Source organism: Tauraco erythrolophus, chromosome 5, assembly GCF_009769465.1.
Source record: "Tauraco erythrolophus isolate bTauEry1 chromosome 5, bTauEry1.pri, whole genome shotgun sequence".
NCBI classification, from domain to species: domain Eukaryota; kingdom Metazoa; phylum Chordata; class Aves; order Musophagiformes; family Musophagidae; genus Tauraco; species Tauraco erythrolophus.
In genome coordinates, this window is record NC_141469.1 from 17,486,687 (window position 1) to 17,504,790 (window position 18,104).

The following is an 18,104-nucleotide window of genomic DNA, read 5'->3' on the forward strand; positions in this document are numbered from 1 at the left end:
CATGTATTGAATGCAAATATTTGTATAACAATTTCAAAGGATTTTTTTTTTTAGACTAGTAAGCAGAGTTTTATAACAAAAAATATTGCTACAGGCCGCTTTCCACAAAAGAAAAGCCTGACAGGGAAACATCTGAGGAATACTTAGCAGCAGCATTGTGAGCCATGGATTCTTGGAGTTGCAGTTAACTTTTCCATGCAGTGTTCTAATCAGCAATTTCAACATGGTGTTCATAGAAAACAGACAGTTTCTAAAAGCTAATTGGGAGTAATAAAGTAATAGCTGATAATTTTAAATTCCCTTCTTGGGGATCTGCATCTCCACTAGAAATATTTCTGGGGAGGCTCAGAAAAAGGAAAAAAAAAAAAATATTCCACTGATCCGGTATATGCTTTCTAGAAAACCTTTAGCATTATGCCCTCATTTTAAGAATAAATGAGCCATGTTGCCTATTATCTCTCAGACTTTCCACTTACAACTGAATTTAAAAGCACCATTGTTAATGTCGAATAGATGGTTTACATCAGTACAAATCGTATCTCTAGGCATTTTCTTTGAAGCAGCTTCTAGGAGAGCTTCTTGTTTAAGGAAGGCTTTGCAGGTCAGACAGGTATCTGCCAGCCCGTTTTAATGCACTGTACAGAGTTCGCTGTACTGCCAGTCCATTTTCATGTATGAGTAGAGAAAATGTCAGGGTAAGTAAAACCAAGTAATTACGGTCGGATATGCTGAATGCAGATAAGAATTAAGGCTCTTGCAGTGAATCTGCCAAAAGTAGCTAGGCTTGGGTTCTAATTTTGAACACTAAATCAGTTGATCACTGACAGGGCCCCATGGAGATCTGCTTGGCACACGTAGTGAAACTCTACCCGGAACTAGTAAAAACAACATATGTTCCCAGAAGCTGCTTAGGAAGCTCTTTAAGCACTGGGGAATATCTGCAAAAGCCTTAGACCTTGAGAGTAGAACTAAGGACACCAGTAACCTCATAATGAAAGAGTAGTTGCCAGAACCATCCTCCTGCTTTAGCAATAGTGACTAAATGGAATAAGACCATACTGCTGTAAACAAGTGTAGGAGTGGTTGAAATTTTAACCAGGACTTGAGTATGGACAGAAATTCTCTCAATGGGAGAAATTGCAAGAGCAGGAGGTGTAAAGTGAATCTGTTAGTATAACTGATACGTGAGATTCAATGATGATATCCTGACAGGTTTTTTTTTAAGTGCCTGCCTTTTATGGTCTATACTATCTCAAGACTGGTGATATTTCAGTGTTCGAGGAGAATGTCAGAAATCATGCCTGAGGAAGTATTTTCTGCTCTTGGACAAAAATTCAGGTGTTTCTACTTGTTCAGTTTTTTTTTTTTTTAAAGTCTGCTTGCTCAGGATCAGACAACTAACTGTGTATTAAACCATACATGTAATGGAAGTTAGCAGGAAGAAAAAAGATGAATTGCACTATGTTCTTAAGTTAGGATGCTTCTCCAGACATTATATACTTTTTGAAGATGGAACAAATAAAATCTTGATCTGACTGCAGAAAATTGGAGGAAGGATGTTGGTGCCATGTTGTTGTATGTGTAATCAGAAGTGTGTGACAATGATGACCTGCTGCAGTGTTTGCTTCAAAGCCTGTATAGTTCTGAGCAGATCCAGTATGTGTGCAGTTGTGTACCCAGATGCAGGCTGTGGAGCTGTCTGTACTACTAATCTCTCTTCTGCATGGGGCAGGGGTGAGTTTATAATACGTTTCAGTTCCAGAAGGATCACTTGACAGTGAATAGGTGCAATTGCAGCACGGCTGTAAGTTGGCTCTGACACGAACAGCAGTGAACTGGCAGCAGCCCAGGTCTCAGCTGCTTGTATTGGTACCCAGGATGCCATGCTGCTCTTTGCAAAGTTTTAAGCTGGAGCATTGCTACTGTTAGTATTGAATATGGCTAGATGGATATGAATATGGCTACCCTGGATTTGTCTGCATGAGATGGAGTCCATATTAGCAGAGTCAAGTTTAGAACTTGTGTGCAGATGCAGATATATCATCTCCAACCTCAACATAATTTTTATCTTATTACAGAATAAATTAAAAATCAATTGTAAATACACTTTTCAGCCCTTTATGCCATGATCTTGTGTCTGCTTAGTCTTGGTGAGGACATTGCTTTGTTTTTTAAGAAAAGGAGGAGGAGGGAATTTGGCATTTTTTTCTGTTTTGCAAATTAATCCTGATAACAGTAATGAAAAAAACTGTAATCCAAGGATTCCCAAATTATTTGCAAAGGTATTTCCATCGGCTGCAACAATAGGTACATTTTGAGCCAGATTGAACATCTTGATACTATTCTCTTTAAACTGGAATATGGAGCAGAGAGCAAAGGCATCAGTGCTGCAGCTTAGATTCAGCCAGACTGAGCTGGACCTTGATTAATTCCAGTTGTTGAGAACTGTGATGGAAACATCATGAGAGATGCCAGAGAGGTCTTGCAGCTACAGTATCTTCCAATTCTGTACAGAATAACGAGGTAATTCACCTGTTGGGGCTGCATTTCCTATTCCTAACAACCCCAGCCTATCTTAGGATGAGGAACACAGAGAGCATCCTCTGTGTTGTTAGAGGTGATCTCCACGTCACTAGCTGTGGATGTATTACAGCTGGGAACCCTCATCTGTTCCCAGTTTGGTTGTAAACTGTAACATGTTTTACATTTTTATCTGTATTTGCAATTTAAGTAACGTTTTTAAAAAATCCTTTCATCAAAATTGAAAACAGGTATGATAGATATATACAAATGCTAAAGAAAACTAATTAAATGGGAAAAAAAAACCCACCCACATGGAATGATGAAGCAGTATTATTTATATTACACAGTGGCACTAGCAGGCACAAAACTACCTCATAACTGCTCTTGTTGATACGTGATTAATGAGAAAAAATGATGATATCTCCATATGTAACCCTTACTTCCAGTTCTATAGCCTGGTCTTAGTTTTAGCTTGAAGCAGACTGGACGTTGCTTGTTGTTTGTGGGTTTGCTTATTTAACCAGAAATAGGTGATTAGTGATTTCCAGACTGGCTAGCTTTGTACACGATATGACTAGGAATGTGAAGGGATTCTACTGCTGCATTTACTGATTTGCTGTATGTGGAAAAAAATGTGATTAATGCAGTGAAAATAATGAGGTCTGATACATGAGGTCTTAAGCATCGTGAAGACAAAGTATGATGAAATGCTTGATGAATTGGTGATTTTAAAAAAAAACAAACCCAAACCGCCAACAACTTGAAAATAGCAGATGTATCCCAATTCACATTTTTCATTGTATTTAAATGGCCTTCAGTGATGTATTAATGCTTCTAAGTAGTTTTTATGTAGAGGAGAGTTATTTGAAAAAAAACAGCCTTTGGAAAAATAATGTATTTAGTGAACTCTAACTTTATTATGGGGAAAAAAAAACACAAACTTGGGAGACCGTCAGTTTAGCAGCATTTTTATCTAGTAAAATTTTGGAAAAATAGGCTAAGCCAAACCACTGAAAAGATTTGGTCAGCCAAAATCTCAAGATCATACAAATCTAAATTTTGCACTGGGCCTTCCATTATGTAAATTGTGTTTATGTAGTTCTGAAGTCACATTTATGTAATTCTAAAGTCAGAAGAAGTTTGTATTACAGGAATCAATATGGTTTTTATTTGCTCTTCAGTGAGTGGTAGGAGTTTGGAGAAAGTACTGATTCAAGTATTGCCAAATACAAGTGGAAGACAGTGAAAAATTCTTCTAAAGTGCCAGTATTGTTTTCTGAGGGTAGCAGAGCCTTCGGTGACTGCCTTCAGTGTTGAGTTTCACTGTAGCTGATGTTATCATTTGAAGATTGTGTTTGCTCTGTTTTACACGGTTCTAGTTGAAGATGCCCCTGTTTACTGCCGGGGGGAGGTTGGACTAGATGACCCTTAAAGGTTCCTTCGAACCCAAACTATTCTATGTTTCCGTGATTCTATAAGCTTAATATTGCTTGTATTTCCAGTTTGCGATTAAGTGAGGAGGATACTTCAAGAATGAAATGCCTTTGAAATGTCTGCGTGCCATTTGAATGTATGACAATCAATTAGCATTGCAAAACCTGTAAGCTAATGTTACAAATCTAGGACTGCAGTGTTAGTTGGAAGTGCAGTTGTTGTTGTACTGAAACAAAATGCTGATTCATAGAATCATAGAATCATAGAATGGTTAGGGCTGGAAGGGACCTTCAAAGGTCATCTAGTCCAACCCCCCTGCAAGGAACAGGGATATCTCCAACTAGATCAGGTTGCTCAGGGCCTCGTCCAACCTGGCCTTGAACGTCTCCAGGGATGGAGCATCCACCACCTCTCTGGGCAACCTGTTCCAGTGTTCTACCACTCTCATGGTAAAAAATTTTTTCCTAATATCCAACCTGAACCTACCTCCCTCTATTTTAAAACCATTACCCCTTGTCCTATCACAACTGGCCCTCCTGAACAGCCTCTCCCCATCTTTCTTGTAGGCCCCCTTGAGGTACTGGAAGACCGCTGTAAGGTCACCCCGGAGCCTCCTCTTCTCCAGGCTGAACAGCCCCAACTCTTTCAGCCTGTCCTCATAGGAAAGGTGCTCCAGCCCTCTTATTATCTTTGTGGCCCTCCTCGGGACCCTCTCCAACTGGTCCACGTCCTTCTTATGTTGGGGACTCCAGAACTGGACACAATACTCCAAGTGAGGTCTCACAAGGGCAGAGTAGAGGGGGAGAATCACCTCCCCCGACCTGCTGGCCACGCTCCTCTTGATGCAGCCCAGGACGCGGTTGGCCTTCTGGGCCGCAAGAGCACGTTGCCGGCTCATATTGAGCTTCTCGTCCACCAATTTGGACGAATGGATTGGATTGATTTGGATTGAATGAAGTAACTTAAGAGTTAAAGATGTTAAATGACCAAAACTTAAAATACATGTGAAAAGCATCCTTCTAGTCTGTAAGGAGCTCAATGCATTTTAGCAATACTTCTTGTTAGGTGAAATAGTATATACGAAGGGAACAGAACAGAACTGAGAGACAGACTTGAATTTATAGGGTACCGAAACTTTTTCCCTCCCTCTTGCAGTGCTGTGAGAAACAGCTTTGAATGAGTTCAAGTTGAAACCCTGACACAGGAACTCAGAAAACAATAGGTTTTTATATCTCTACATAACAACATTAAATTGTGGTGAGTCATGCGTTTCAACTAGTGTTTTGAATATTAGAGTTACTTAATTTGATTTTTTTAAATAGAATTTGAACAGAAACCTGACTTTAGCAGCTATTACATGAAGAATTCAAGCCACAGGAGAACCGTAGAATCATAGAATGGTTTGGGTTGGAAGGGACCTTTAAAGGTCATCTAGTCCAACCTCCCTGCAATGAGCAGGAACATCTTCCACTAGATCAAGTTGCTCAGAGCCCTGTCCAACCTGATCTTTAAATTTTTTTCCATAAATGGGGCATCTACCACCTCTCTGGGCAACCTGTTCCAGTGTAAAACTAAAACTTCCATTTAAAGCTTAAAGATTCATGAACATTTATTTCTACCCTTCATCAAAGGACGTTTCCAGATTTCTGCCTTTTCTTTTATTCTTTCTACACTGGCTACAGACACTGAGTTTGAATTTCTTATTTGTCTTTGGAAAATAGTTCTCTTTTAAAGAACTGCTGCTTCTGTAACCTCTCCAGGAAATAGTGTCTGCCCATGAGCAGTGGAAACCTTGCATTGCAGTAGATTATCACTGCGTGCCACAGTAACTCTTCTGATCTAAAGAATCAGAGAAATTAAAGTGCATTGGCTATTTGACCATATGATTTCATTTTTTTAAGTTCTCCAAAGTATATGAATGCCTTGTTTTTCAAGTAGAGTGATTAGTTAAGGACGTTCATTTCTATAATAGTGCGCAAGGGGTAATTTTACAGAAAAAAAAAATTGTTTAACTTATAGTTTAATTGCATTTGTGTGGTAGAACAGGTTGTCATTGAATCCAGATGATCTTACTGAATTGGATGAGCCAACTATCTGTCCTTATATGTACGCTTTTTCTTTTAACATCCTTTCATAATATAAGTAGCTTTTATTTTTAGACTAGCTACACAGTGGTAAGATGGAAGGTTAGCTGTGTGAAGTCAGGTGCTATTTTTGGTTCTGTATTAGGCTTCCCAGTTATGCCACTTCAGGAAAGAATCTGTTATGCTGACTTTTGAGCTGCTGCGATTATTGCATCTATGGGCAAAGATGTAATCCTTGTCTTGTAACTGAAAATACTGCTGGGTTTTTTTTTCCTCTTCAGATAAACTGGATTATGGTCATATAATGAGCTGCATTTGTTAATTATCTGTTTCAAGTTTCTGTTGTTTCATGTTCAGTGAGGCTGTTGTTTCTTTGTGTAACTCTTGAAATTGAGAAGCATGACGTTAAATTTCACCGTTTAATATACTGAAATGATTGACTCTTGAAGTAGTGGCTCATACTGCAGGAAGGGTAGTTCTGGGGTGTTTTGTGTTACAGAGACAGAGGAGTTGTACAGTGTGATTCAAAATGATTCAAAATTTCCAGAATTTTAGTCCTTTTCAACTGTAATTATCTAATATCTAAATAGCTGCATATAATCAGTACAATACTTCAAATACAATTTTGCAGAAAGAGATCAGTTTTGCCCTTTGGAAAAACTGGTGAATGGATCTTGCCAGAAAGTCTTGCAGTACTGGAAGGCTTTAAGAAATAGATACGTGTAGGAACTTACTTTAACTTGTGCATATTTCTACAGCTTATTTTTCTTACTATCATTCCATTGCAGTGAGGATGATTTATTTGAATCGCACCCAAATGCGATTTCCACATGTGTTCATTTTCTGAATTAAACTTTGAGATGTTAAGAAATATATGCAAAAATCTGTTTAAAATGGAAATAAAACTAAAATGTGATATGTGCTCTATTCTCTCATCTGTTTGTTCCCAATAGCTGTATGAGTTGTGGTGACCCGACCAGGCTGTTTATGCAGTCTTTCTGCATTGTCATACTGTATTAGGCGTTTCCTGGGCTTACTGCCAGACTTTTCTGTTTACAAGGCAGCAGGCAAAGATTTAACATTTCTGTTTTCTTTCTTACTCTTCAGATTCCCTGTGGGACAGAAAGGTTTTTTCGCTGCTGTTCCTCATCACATAGTATCAGTGAAAGGAGGTTCATTTTCTAATGATGACTGTAATAATGTGACACAGCCATTGATTAAAGAGTCGTTTAGGAAGCTGGCCTAGAAGAATTATTCTCATTATGGTCTTTGTTTCAGTAGTCTTCTTTTTTTTTTTTTTTCCTTTCTTAAATAGGTTAACAAGCTGCCTTTATCCAAAGCAAGCAAATTCAACATTTACGAAGCTTTAAAACCAGAAAACTTATTTTTTCTCTCACTGTTTACTGAATTTAATAAACTTGAAGGAAAAGACGAAAGGGTTCCTAATGCCAAACCTCAAGTGGTAAATCAGACAATGTCATGTGGAAGTTCTGACTTAGAACAGATTTATTGTATAGTTCTGTTGCAGTGTCCAGCAGAGCTGGGGAGGCCCTCAGACCTTTCACAAGCTGTGGTCATGCATAGCTTCATGAATGTAAGTAATTCCATTGACTGTGGCAGAACTGAACTAGCTATAGAGAAAAGGGACCATAAACATGTTTTCACAAACAGATTAACTGAGACTGTTAGAAAGGTCTTAGAGCCTCAGTAAATTGCAAGCAAACAAACAAAAACCCCTCACTTTTAAGAAGTTAGTTTATTTTGTCAAGAAGTATAGGAGATTAACATAAAGAAAAATCACAGTCTTTAAAATCTGAAGTAAATTTGCTGGTCAAGATGCACAGTCCTATAAGAGAAGGTCAGATAATGAATTTTTAAATTTTGTAACATGGTCGATACTTTTGCATTCTTTCTGCGTGATCTGATCTCTGTTACTATATTTCAGGTTTTAGTTGCAGACTAAATAATTGTGCATTTGAGCCTCAGAAATTAGGAGGTATTTGACCTAATTCTAATTATTTTTAGAGAACAAAGGAGATTTTTTTCTTTTGTCCTAATCTGCTAATGACCTTATGGAAGTCGGCTGTTGGGGAAGTTACTATGATGCGTTACGTAGTCCTCATAGCTACAGCCAGTAGGAAAGGTGTCTAGGTTCTATCAAGCTTTATGGCCATATGTCCTCGAGCTTTAGGACTCCCTAGCATACCCTATAGCTCTTTTGGGCAGATGTGCTCAGTCTCAGTAGTGTTTGAGCTCTTTCAAGCATTGCATCAGAGGTTAGTTGCTTGCTTACCTCTCTTTTGATGTTGTGTAATTTTGTTTAATTTGGGGGTTCCCATAGAGATTCTGTAGTAGGGATGCCGGGGAAAACAAACTGGTGAGGAACAGAAGTTCTTGCACGTGTCAAGTGTTTCATCTCTATACCAGCAGGAATCTTATCACTTGACCTGATTTTCCATGTTTACTATGTATCTGATATAGCAGTGGTTTTTCCTTGCTGTTCTTGTGTACGAGGTGGGCTCCCATACTTGCCTGGCTCTTGAACGGTTTCTTTTTTATCTGCTTCCGAATCACTTAGCATAGTTGTCTTCAACACTTTGTCATTTCTGCCAAATGAATATATTGTTAATTAAAAAAAGAATGCTGGAAGTTCCAGTATGTTGTTTTTTGTTTTTTAAAGATGTGTTAAGGGTGCATTGGTTTGACTTTTCTCTGTATTTCTACTTCCTGGGTATATTCGAGCAACACATCTGGCTGTGCTCTCACTGTTTACTGAAGACGTATCAGAAAATGTGGCACCATATAAACAGGCAAATAGCTGCCTTAAGCTGGTACCGATCTTGGTGCTTTTGGGCCGAGCTTGGTTTCAGTCATGAAGCATATTGATGGCTTAGTAAGTAATTAAGAATAGAATCATAGAATGGTTAGGGTTGGAAGGGACCTCAAAGATCATCTAGTTCCAACCCCCCTGCCATGGGCACGGACATCCTCCACTACATCAGGTTGCCCAAAGCCTCATCCAACCTGGCCTTGAACACTGCCAGGGATGGGGCATCCACAACTTCTCTGGGCAACCTGTTCCAACCTGTTAATATTGGTTAAACACCTGCTTTCCTTTGGTCAAGTTTTCCTGTGAGAATGCAGAGGTCAAGGGGAAGTCCTGAGGTAAGAAAAGCTGTGTTAAAATCACAGTACTCAGTAGGAAAGGGTGAGTTTTAATGAAGCTGTTTGTAAGGCAGTGAAGAGGAAGTGGCAGTGCTAAATTTACTTGAAAAGGAGAAACAGAGATGCTTTTTACAAATATGACCTGACTGGCAAAATAGACAAATATTTGACTTTTGCGTACTCAGAAATAAAGGTTGATGCAAGGGACAAAGGGCAAAACAGTCAGGGTGGCATTGCTGTAATCTGTCCCAGTCAAAGAGGAGTTGCCATTCCCAGCAGAAATGTGGAAACCTCTCACACTGAAACTGGTAGCAGGGAGATTCTGTCTGGATTTGTCATGCTGACATTTAACTGATTATTCATGGTTTTTTTTTTCAGCAATTCATGGGAAAAAACTCACTGCGTTTCTTTAAGAATTTCAGCCTCAAATGCCTGTCACTGCTGCTGAGCTGAAAACACATACACAAATCCAGCTGTTAACTGTGCATGCCGGTTTTCCTAGTTTTCCTTTTGCCTTCTACGTTATTTGCTTCCTTTTTCAAATATTTACACCATATCCTGTTTTCTTGAAGTCAGTAGATATAAATATTTCTTCCATTGTTACAACAAATACAAATAATCTTGCATATCTTTTTCAGTTTTGATGTTTTAATTCCATTTTCAGCTGATGTAGAGATTTTGTCATCCGGAGCAGCTTTCCCCAGACACAGGGTGTGGCTCTCAGACTTCAACTGTACAGTCCTGGTGCTGCTTACTTAAATTGAATCAGCCATACTAAATTGAGCCAAACTAATTTGTCTTTACAGCTCTTCCTTCTGCATTTAAAATGAAGCCTGTTTGTAGGGCTGGAATAAATACAATTTATCCAGTGAGCTCCTGGCTGGGGGGTGTTGATATATGGTTACAGTGATATATGGTTACAGAATTCATGCTAAAGATTTAAGAGGAGTTGAATCCTGTAGCAATTTTTTCAGGTGTTTATAAAACTTCCATGATATCAGACTCTCAATTTTTTTTTTTTAGGATTGTTTTTTCCGCTGGGGGTTGGAGGACAAATATCTTGTGGATAAAAGTTTATTTATATCATTCAATTTTTTTAATTGTAGCTTCATCATAAAGGACAATTATTAAGTACCTGTTGAATTCCGTCTATAAAATATTGATCATTATTCATGTTTTTTTTTCTGGTGGGAATGTATCTTCTGCTTGTTAGATTCAGAGGTGGGACTAGGAGTCAGTGTAAATTACATTTCTAGGTCTATGTGATGGTAACAGGAAAGGGATTTCTGTATGGATCACCACTTGTATATTCTAGTCCTGTAGATTGATCTGACTGACAGTTTCTTTGGAAAAAGCAAGCTTCTTCGGTTATAAGTATTCGTCAAAATACAAACCTATTTTAAAAGGTAAACATGATGGGGGTATGTGACATTAAAACACTGCACTAGTAGACAGCAGCGGATCAGGAAGTTGACTTTTTCCAAAGAGATGTGTTTCTCTCCCTTTCAGCATCCCGTTTTCACGTTTTGGCTTGCGTTTTTGCCCATTCATGTGAGTTTGTGCTTCATTTTTTTCTGATTGTAAACCACATTTTTGTGTTTTCAGCTGTGTGATTTTTGAAGTGCTTTTACCATTAACAGTCTTGCAAACTACTGTGAGTCATGCCACTTCTGTAACATCATGCATATTTAGTATTATGTACCTCTGCTAGAAAGGTCATTGTGTTTTTCAAAAAATTTCATTCAGTGTCCCAAGGTTTCCTCAGTTGAGGGAGGAGGCAAGTTTTATGAGAAAAGACTGCTTTTTTTTGTAACAAGCAAGTCAAGATTTGAAGCACTGGATCATCAAGCCTCTTGTTTGGGTTTCTTGCAATTGAAGCCAATTACGATTTAATTCTCCTGGTGCTGCCACTTAAATTATATTGTCGTCTGATCTTTAGTCTAATGGTGAGTAGAGCCTTTTTGAGCCCATCGGGAAGCAGTGATACCTGGAGTCATTTGCATATCTCAGAAAGCTATGGTGAGAATGCAAGTGAAGGGATTCTGTTGAAAGACACACAATAATGCTGTGGATGACCCTACTAAAAAAGAGAATGTAATGTTGACTTCCAGTTATATTTATTCTGAGACTTCTTGCACAATATGTTTGCTTTTCCCTGTTCCCATATATTCCTGCTTCTAATTCTAAGCCATTAGAAGTATTTTTAAAGGACTGAGTACAAGTCCAATCCAATCTTATCCCAATATGCACTACTCTGCTATGTATAGTAACATATTTTGAACAAAAACAGGGCAAAAAGAAAACCTAATAGCAGTCTGAGTTGACAGACGAGCACCAATAAGTCACTTTTTGTTCTAAATAAAGGGAAGGCAGGGCATTTACAAAATATTACAAAATAGCCATTTACAAAAGATTTTAAAGGTGCATTTCTAAGGAAACTCCTGTCATCTTTCGTACACAGATGACCCTTTGTAGAATTGCTCTGCAGACAACAAAAGGATGATGCTGCACGCGGTTATATCCCTGTGTATTTCCCAGAGTTTAACATAACATGTCGTTCTCTCCTCTTTTACTCTCAGCTCAGATGTTAGACTGGATGGGTTAAGGGGTGAGCAAAAGGCTTTGAATTGAAACAGAAAGACTAATTTTAGGCTCTGCTAAACCACAGCATTTAGCTGTAACCCACTCGAAACAGCACTGCAAGGGCGTTGGGGCATGAGTAGAGCAGTGATGGGCAGGCAGAGCTCGTGGAAACAGCATCCAGTTTCAGGGGCTTTGGGCGTGAACTTTTGCTGCACAGAACATCTCTGCCCATTTCCAGTAGTGCTACTGGGATTGGTGCTCTGAAAGCTTTCTCACAGCTTTTCCTGTAGTGGTGGGTTCGGGTTGGCTGCTGGGTTCCTGAAATCTGCGGAAATGATAATGAGTCCTCTTATTAGTAGACAGAGTTATGAAGTAGAGAGGAATAAATCCCGTGTTAGCAAAACATCTCTTAAATTTGTACAGCCTTTTGAGTCCAGTTATTAGTGCCTCTTGGGTTAACTAGAAGCAGCAGTTTCAAGTAGAGCTGAAAATGTCTCTTGTCAACGAGAGCAGATTGTCATCGCAACAGTAAGATAACAATAAAAGGATTTTGGTGATGGCTGGAGTCCTTTGGCTTCGTAACACTGTGACACAAATGCTGGATGCTGCATGTCGCGAGGATCTTGCAGTACGGGGACCGGCTGTTATTCCTGGGTTAGCTGCCATGACAACTGTGCTGCTGGTGAATGCCCCGTGTGGGTGTTCTTGCGGAGAGCTCAGGGTCATTGGTATTCCGAGTCTTTCTCAGAATACTGCAGGCAGGAGAGACCCCTTCCTGTAGTTCTGCCAATGTTTACTATTATCACAGTGGGTAAAACGTGCAAATGGTGTTGACAGGTATCTGGGAAGGAAAAGCAGCTAGTTTCCCTAAAAGGAGTTTTTTTGTTTTACCTCTTTAGTTACATGGTTTTACCAAATGGTTCTAACTTTCTAAGCTTCTACATAGCTTTTATTCCCAGATCTCATCTGAGTGTGCAGTTCTAAAAAGAGTAGGGAAACAGTTATAGTGCTTGTGTATTAAAAATAGCTTGGTACTTGCAAACATTTTTTTTTTTTTTTTTTTTTTTTCTTACAAGGGATTTAGAATGAGTTTGGTGGGATTTCTTGTTGTGGCATTTTTGGTTTTAATTGTTTTTAAAGCAGACACTTGCTCCTTCACAAGCTGACTTTTATTGACTTTTGAGGTGAGGTTTTTTCAAGGTCTTTGGTTTTGTGTTTTTAAAGAATATCTAAAACGTATTTCTTTCTGATATCCCCATCCTTCTTGAAATACATTATAACATCAGTACTGGGACAATTAAGAATAGGCAGACCTGCAAAGGGCATGGAGAGGAGACTCTATTTCTTTTTTTCTTGACTAGGAAATACCTTCTAATAAAGGGGGAATTACTTTATTTTTTTAAACAGGTCATTAAAACATGGAAATTAAATACCTCACAGCATAAAAAATAAATTTGTAGATGCAATCATTTTAACTTGACAGATTTTTCCATAAGCAATTAATGTAAGAATACAAGAAGCTTTGATATTTGAGTAGTGTTTATAGCTGATCTTGTCAAAGTCACAGCATGCATGTGTAGTTATAGGCAAAAATAAGGTGTTAAATGTAAGATAAGGTGGTTTTGGAGATGAGGGGCAGTCGTTTTACATTCTTGACCCTGAGGTTTCCTGCAGTACTGAGACACCTGGAGTACTTGAAAACTGAAGTTTTTCTGTCATTATGAAAGAACATTATAGTATTGCTGTGAAAATGCAAACACAAACTTACTAATTGTTGCTGACTAACTGAAGATTTAGTATTTGAAAGTACCGCATTTGTTTATTTTGCTTTGTATGTTTTGCTGTCAAGGTGACATGCTTGCAGGACTTCTTTGGAGATGATGACGTCTTCATTGCATGTGGGCCTGAGAAATACCGATATGCTCAGGATGACTTCGTGTTGGATCACAGTGGTAAGACTGTACATTGTAAACCCACTGAAACAGTCAACTTTGAGAACTCTTCTTCCCCCATCCCCCGTTCAATCCTCAAGAGTTGTGTGATTTAGGAAAATATACATGGGAATATATTTTCCTATGGATTAAAAAGTTTTTCCTAACTGTCATCTGGATTCCATAAATCTGTTAAAATGCACTAACAAGCCTGATCTAGTTTCTAGGAAAACAGACTCTGTCCACAAAGTTACATGGAAAACAGCATTGACTTTTAAAAGGTTCAGTCAGGGATCTAATCTGTTTAAACCAGATCTAAAATCTGTTTAAAAAAGTTCACTTTTGACATCTATGTGTGACTATAGGATGATTTCCATACTGCTGTCATCATGAGATTTTTGGAAAATCACATATGTAACCACACTCATTTCAGGTCTTGAATTGTCCTGCTGGACAATTCACACATTCCAGTCTTGTCTGCTATAGACCAAGTGTTGAGCCTGTTTATATTGTGAGGTTATAGGGGGTGTAGGACAGGGAAAGAGGTGAGACAAACTGGGACTTTGTGCCCATGCTGTCTGCCATTGACTGATCGTTAATTTAACTTGTTTATGAAAGTTGGTTTTCTTTAAAGTGAAAATTTATAACATTAAGTTCAAGGAAAAAGCGCTCTCCTCTACCAGGGAGTTTTAGAATTGGCTTGGAATATCAAATCATATATATGTTGGTTTTTTCCTCTGTATTCATAGAATCACAGAATGGTTTGGGTTGGAAAGGACTATTAAAGGTCATCTAGTCCAACCCTTCTGCAATAAGCAGGGATGTCTTCAACCAGATTAGGTTGTTCAGTGCCCCATCCAACGTGACCCTGAATGTTTGCCAGGATGGGGCATCTACAGCCTCTCTGGGCAACCTGTTCCAGTATTTCACCACCCTCAGAGTGACAAATTTCTTCTTTTTATCTAGTCTGAATCTACTTCTTTTTAGTTTAAAACCATTACCCCTTGTTCAGTTGCTACAGACCCTACTACACATGTTTTTTCTGTCTATATTGGTTCAACTGTAGAGTCAACTTGATTTTCTTTCATGAAAAAATTAATCTGTGGTAAACAAAACTTACCCTGGCAAAATCGTCATATTATTTGAGGAGAGTTTCAGATTGTGAATAAGAGCAGGAGTGTTTTGTCTTGCTCTCAGGTCACTGAAATCGAAGGCACCTGCTGTTTTTCTAATTTTTACGAACGTCACAATTTCATAACAGAATCTTCAGTTTTATCAAGAAGCATAGGTACATATCTAGCCACTGGTCCATACGTTTGGATAGATGGATGATACAGCTGGTTCCTGTTCTATTGTTATTGCCAGGGTGCTACTTTTCCAGAACTGCCTGATTATGTTGATTCAGCTAGTGTGGAGGTGACAAGAAGGGTATTTTTTTTAACACGGTTTTAGGCCAGCTAAGATAGTATTTTATTCTTATGCAGGAATGGAAGAACATGGTTGTATTAACTCACACTGCAAATTTGCCTTGCAGATTTTAAGTTTGCTTTTCCCATTACACCATGCATAGACTAATTGGGTTCATTTCCTTTCTGAGAACCAAGTGATGGAAGGTTTTTTCTCCCTTCATCTCTTCAGCTTTGGTGGTCCCTGCTTCCTCTAACAACCCTGGTGGTCTTAATGGTGAAAAGCAGGTTAGGTACAGAGTGGAATATGACTTGACTGGCAGGGCATGCAGCTCTACTTACTATTTTTCATGGTGACGTAGCATCATAATGACAGCATTGACATCATAGTGATGAATAACTAGGACAAAATTGGGAGGGAAATTTATATGATTCCATTGGGAGTGATTTGCAGCGGATGCTAACTGTAGAAATGAAAATGTTTCCGAAATGTCAATGCATGTATGCCTATTGATTCCTTTCTCGTTTAGGTTGTCCTTTATTTAATGATATATAGCTGATGGTAAATGGCAGTAATCTATTGTCTCAGCCTTTTGGAAACAATAGACATTTTTCACCTCTTTAAAAATTGGTCACAACATCAGTTTCTTGCAAAAGAAGATAAATAGGGCTTGCTGTGCAGTTGCCCTGTACGAAGCTGCTATTACAGTGTGCAGGATTTACTGAATTATCAGACCAACTTTGACATCAGCCGACTTCTTTACTCTTTCAGCTGTGCGTAGATACGAACTTGAATTATAGTAATAATCCAGCTTCAAGACATGAAGAAATATTACACCCAGAATGTTACATACAGCATTTGAGTAGCTCAAATATATTTGTACGATACGTAGGTTCAAGTTCTGAGATGCTCTTATAAATTTATTTCATTCAGTTGGATGAGAATGTTTAGAAAATACGGATGCACATTTTCTGGATAATGAACAGGAACAGTAGTGTTTAAAAAAAGCCTGTACATTGAACTGTTGTCAAAACTCTACCTGCTTGCTTTGTAGAATGCCGTGTTATGAAGTCCTCTTATTCCCGATCATCTGGCATGAGGCATACTGGGTCCAAAAGTCCAGGACCTTCACGTCGAAGCAAGTCACCTGCCTCAGGTACTACTTCTAGGAAAGAGCTGAACACATAAAATACATGAAAGATAGAATTTGTTTAATGGGGTGAAAAAACTGTTGGCTGTGTCTGAAATACAAGTGCCATGCTTTGTTTCCTGAGAGAAAAATTGTACTTTCATTTTGTCTCATAGATTTAATACTAATTTATAATAAAATTTCCATTTATTTTTTAATCCTGAGAAGAAATGTGGTTTCTGTTTTTTAATTAACAGGCACAAATCGTTACAGTTTATGAACACTGGAATAATTTGTGCTAATTGTGCATTTGGGATATGTTTTTAGCATTGCACTTGATTTTCTTGAAGATGATTAACTACGGGATGGTAATGTGGTTAAATTCATGTTCATTGAACCAGAGTATACCCTTAAGTGTTTTGAATTTGAAAGGTCTCTCCTATGTAAGTCAAATATTGTTGGAAATACAGGATTTTGCTATTTCAAGTAATTTTAGGAGATGTTCTGAAATGTTATTGCCCATTAACAGAGAAATTTTTTTTCTTCTTCTTATGCTTCCTGTAATTTCAAAGAAAGATTCATATTGTGTTTTTGTCAGCAGTTTGGCTAAACACCATATGTTCCAACTACTGAGTCTTTTATGCAAATAAATAGAAGGGAGAAACTTGTTTTATTCCTTTTTTTTTTTTACCTCTGCATTTAATTTCTAAATACAGTAAAACTTATTTTTTTTTTCCCTCAGACCTGGCGTTGCCAATCAAACCATTAGATATGTAAATATATGATGCTCTGTTTTGAATGTAACTATACATGTAAGCTCCTGTGCCTGTATTCAAAACTGCAACATGTTCCATATTCCCATTTTCATATCAATATTTGTTTTGCTTAATTGATGCTGGTTAAAGTAATTTTGTGTCTTTGGACTCTTTCAAAGTGAAATATTTATTATCTGTTTATAAAGGTTGAATATTTAACTGAAAAGCTTCACAGAAGGATCACAGTAACAACAAAGAAAAATGTAGCATGAAGGGCAAGTTTCTCAACTAATCTACATTTCTTGCAATCCTGTTAATTCCAATGAGATCACATGGGATATCTGCCAACACTGAGTTTTATGCAAAGTATTCAGAAATCAATGCTGTCATTTCTTTACTTATTTCTACTTGGACACTCCCTTTGGTTAGGTTAATTTGAAAAATTTATCCAAAGTGTTTGTTATTTAACTTTCTATTTACTTGCTATTTTTTCTCATGTAGTCTTTACTTACCTTTATTTACCCTTCTTCCTTTCATGCATGTTCAGAGCTGTGTAATAACTTCTTTCCTTAATGTCTTTTTCCTTTGTGTCAAATATATGAGTACAGTAAAGAGGGGTGGCCACTACTCCAGTGCTTATTCTTCAGCAAAATCCCCAGGTGAGCCATTACTATTATGGCTGTGTATCACTAGTGTGTCTCCTCCCTCTCCATTAACCTGTATTTTCACTGTATTTGTGAATATTTTCAAGCTTGAAACACACATTTTGCATTTGGTGAACCAGAGACATAATGGGTGTAGGTTTTTTTGTTGAAGTAGATTGTTTGAGTGAAATAATATAAATGATGCTTTATAGTTGTTGGACATCTGCTAATGGTGTCAAAGTTATAATTTGACTACGAGTAGAGACGCATTCTGAGGAGCAATACATTTGTATGAGTATTCTAAAGTATATTATATTAGAAAATTCCAGCCAGTGCAAAAAGACAGGGTAAGAGTTGCTGAAAAAAGCAGTGCAAAAACATGTGTCATAGTTTTTCATTTTATTTGCAGTTTCTTGCCTTCCTTTATTTTCTTGTGTTGTTTCAGCCTA

General features: G+C 37.9%; 1 protein-coding gene across 1 annotated transcript in view; it reads left to right on the top strand.

The window, feature by feature from the left end:
- The window catches only part of DCLK2 (doublecortin like kinase 2), an 85,949-nt gene that overhangs the window by 30,974 nt on the left and 36,871 nt on the right, over positions 1-18,104 (top strand). Inside the window, exons 3-5 of the mRNA XM_009989020.2 lie at positions 13,639-13,741; positions 16,182-16,283; positions 17,620-17,670. Coding sequence (XP_009987322.2) covers positions 13,639-13,741; positions 16,182-16,283; positions 17,620-17,670 — 256 coding nt within the window. The remainder of the gene's footprint in view (positions 1-13,638; positions 13,742-16,181; positions 16,284-17,619; positions 17,671-18,104) is intronic.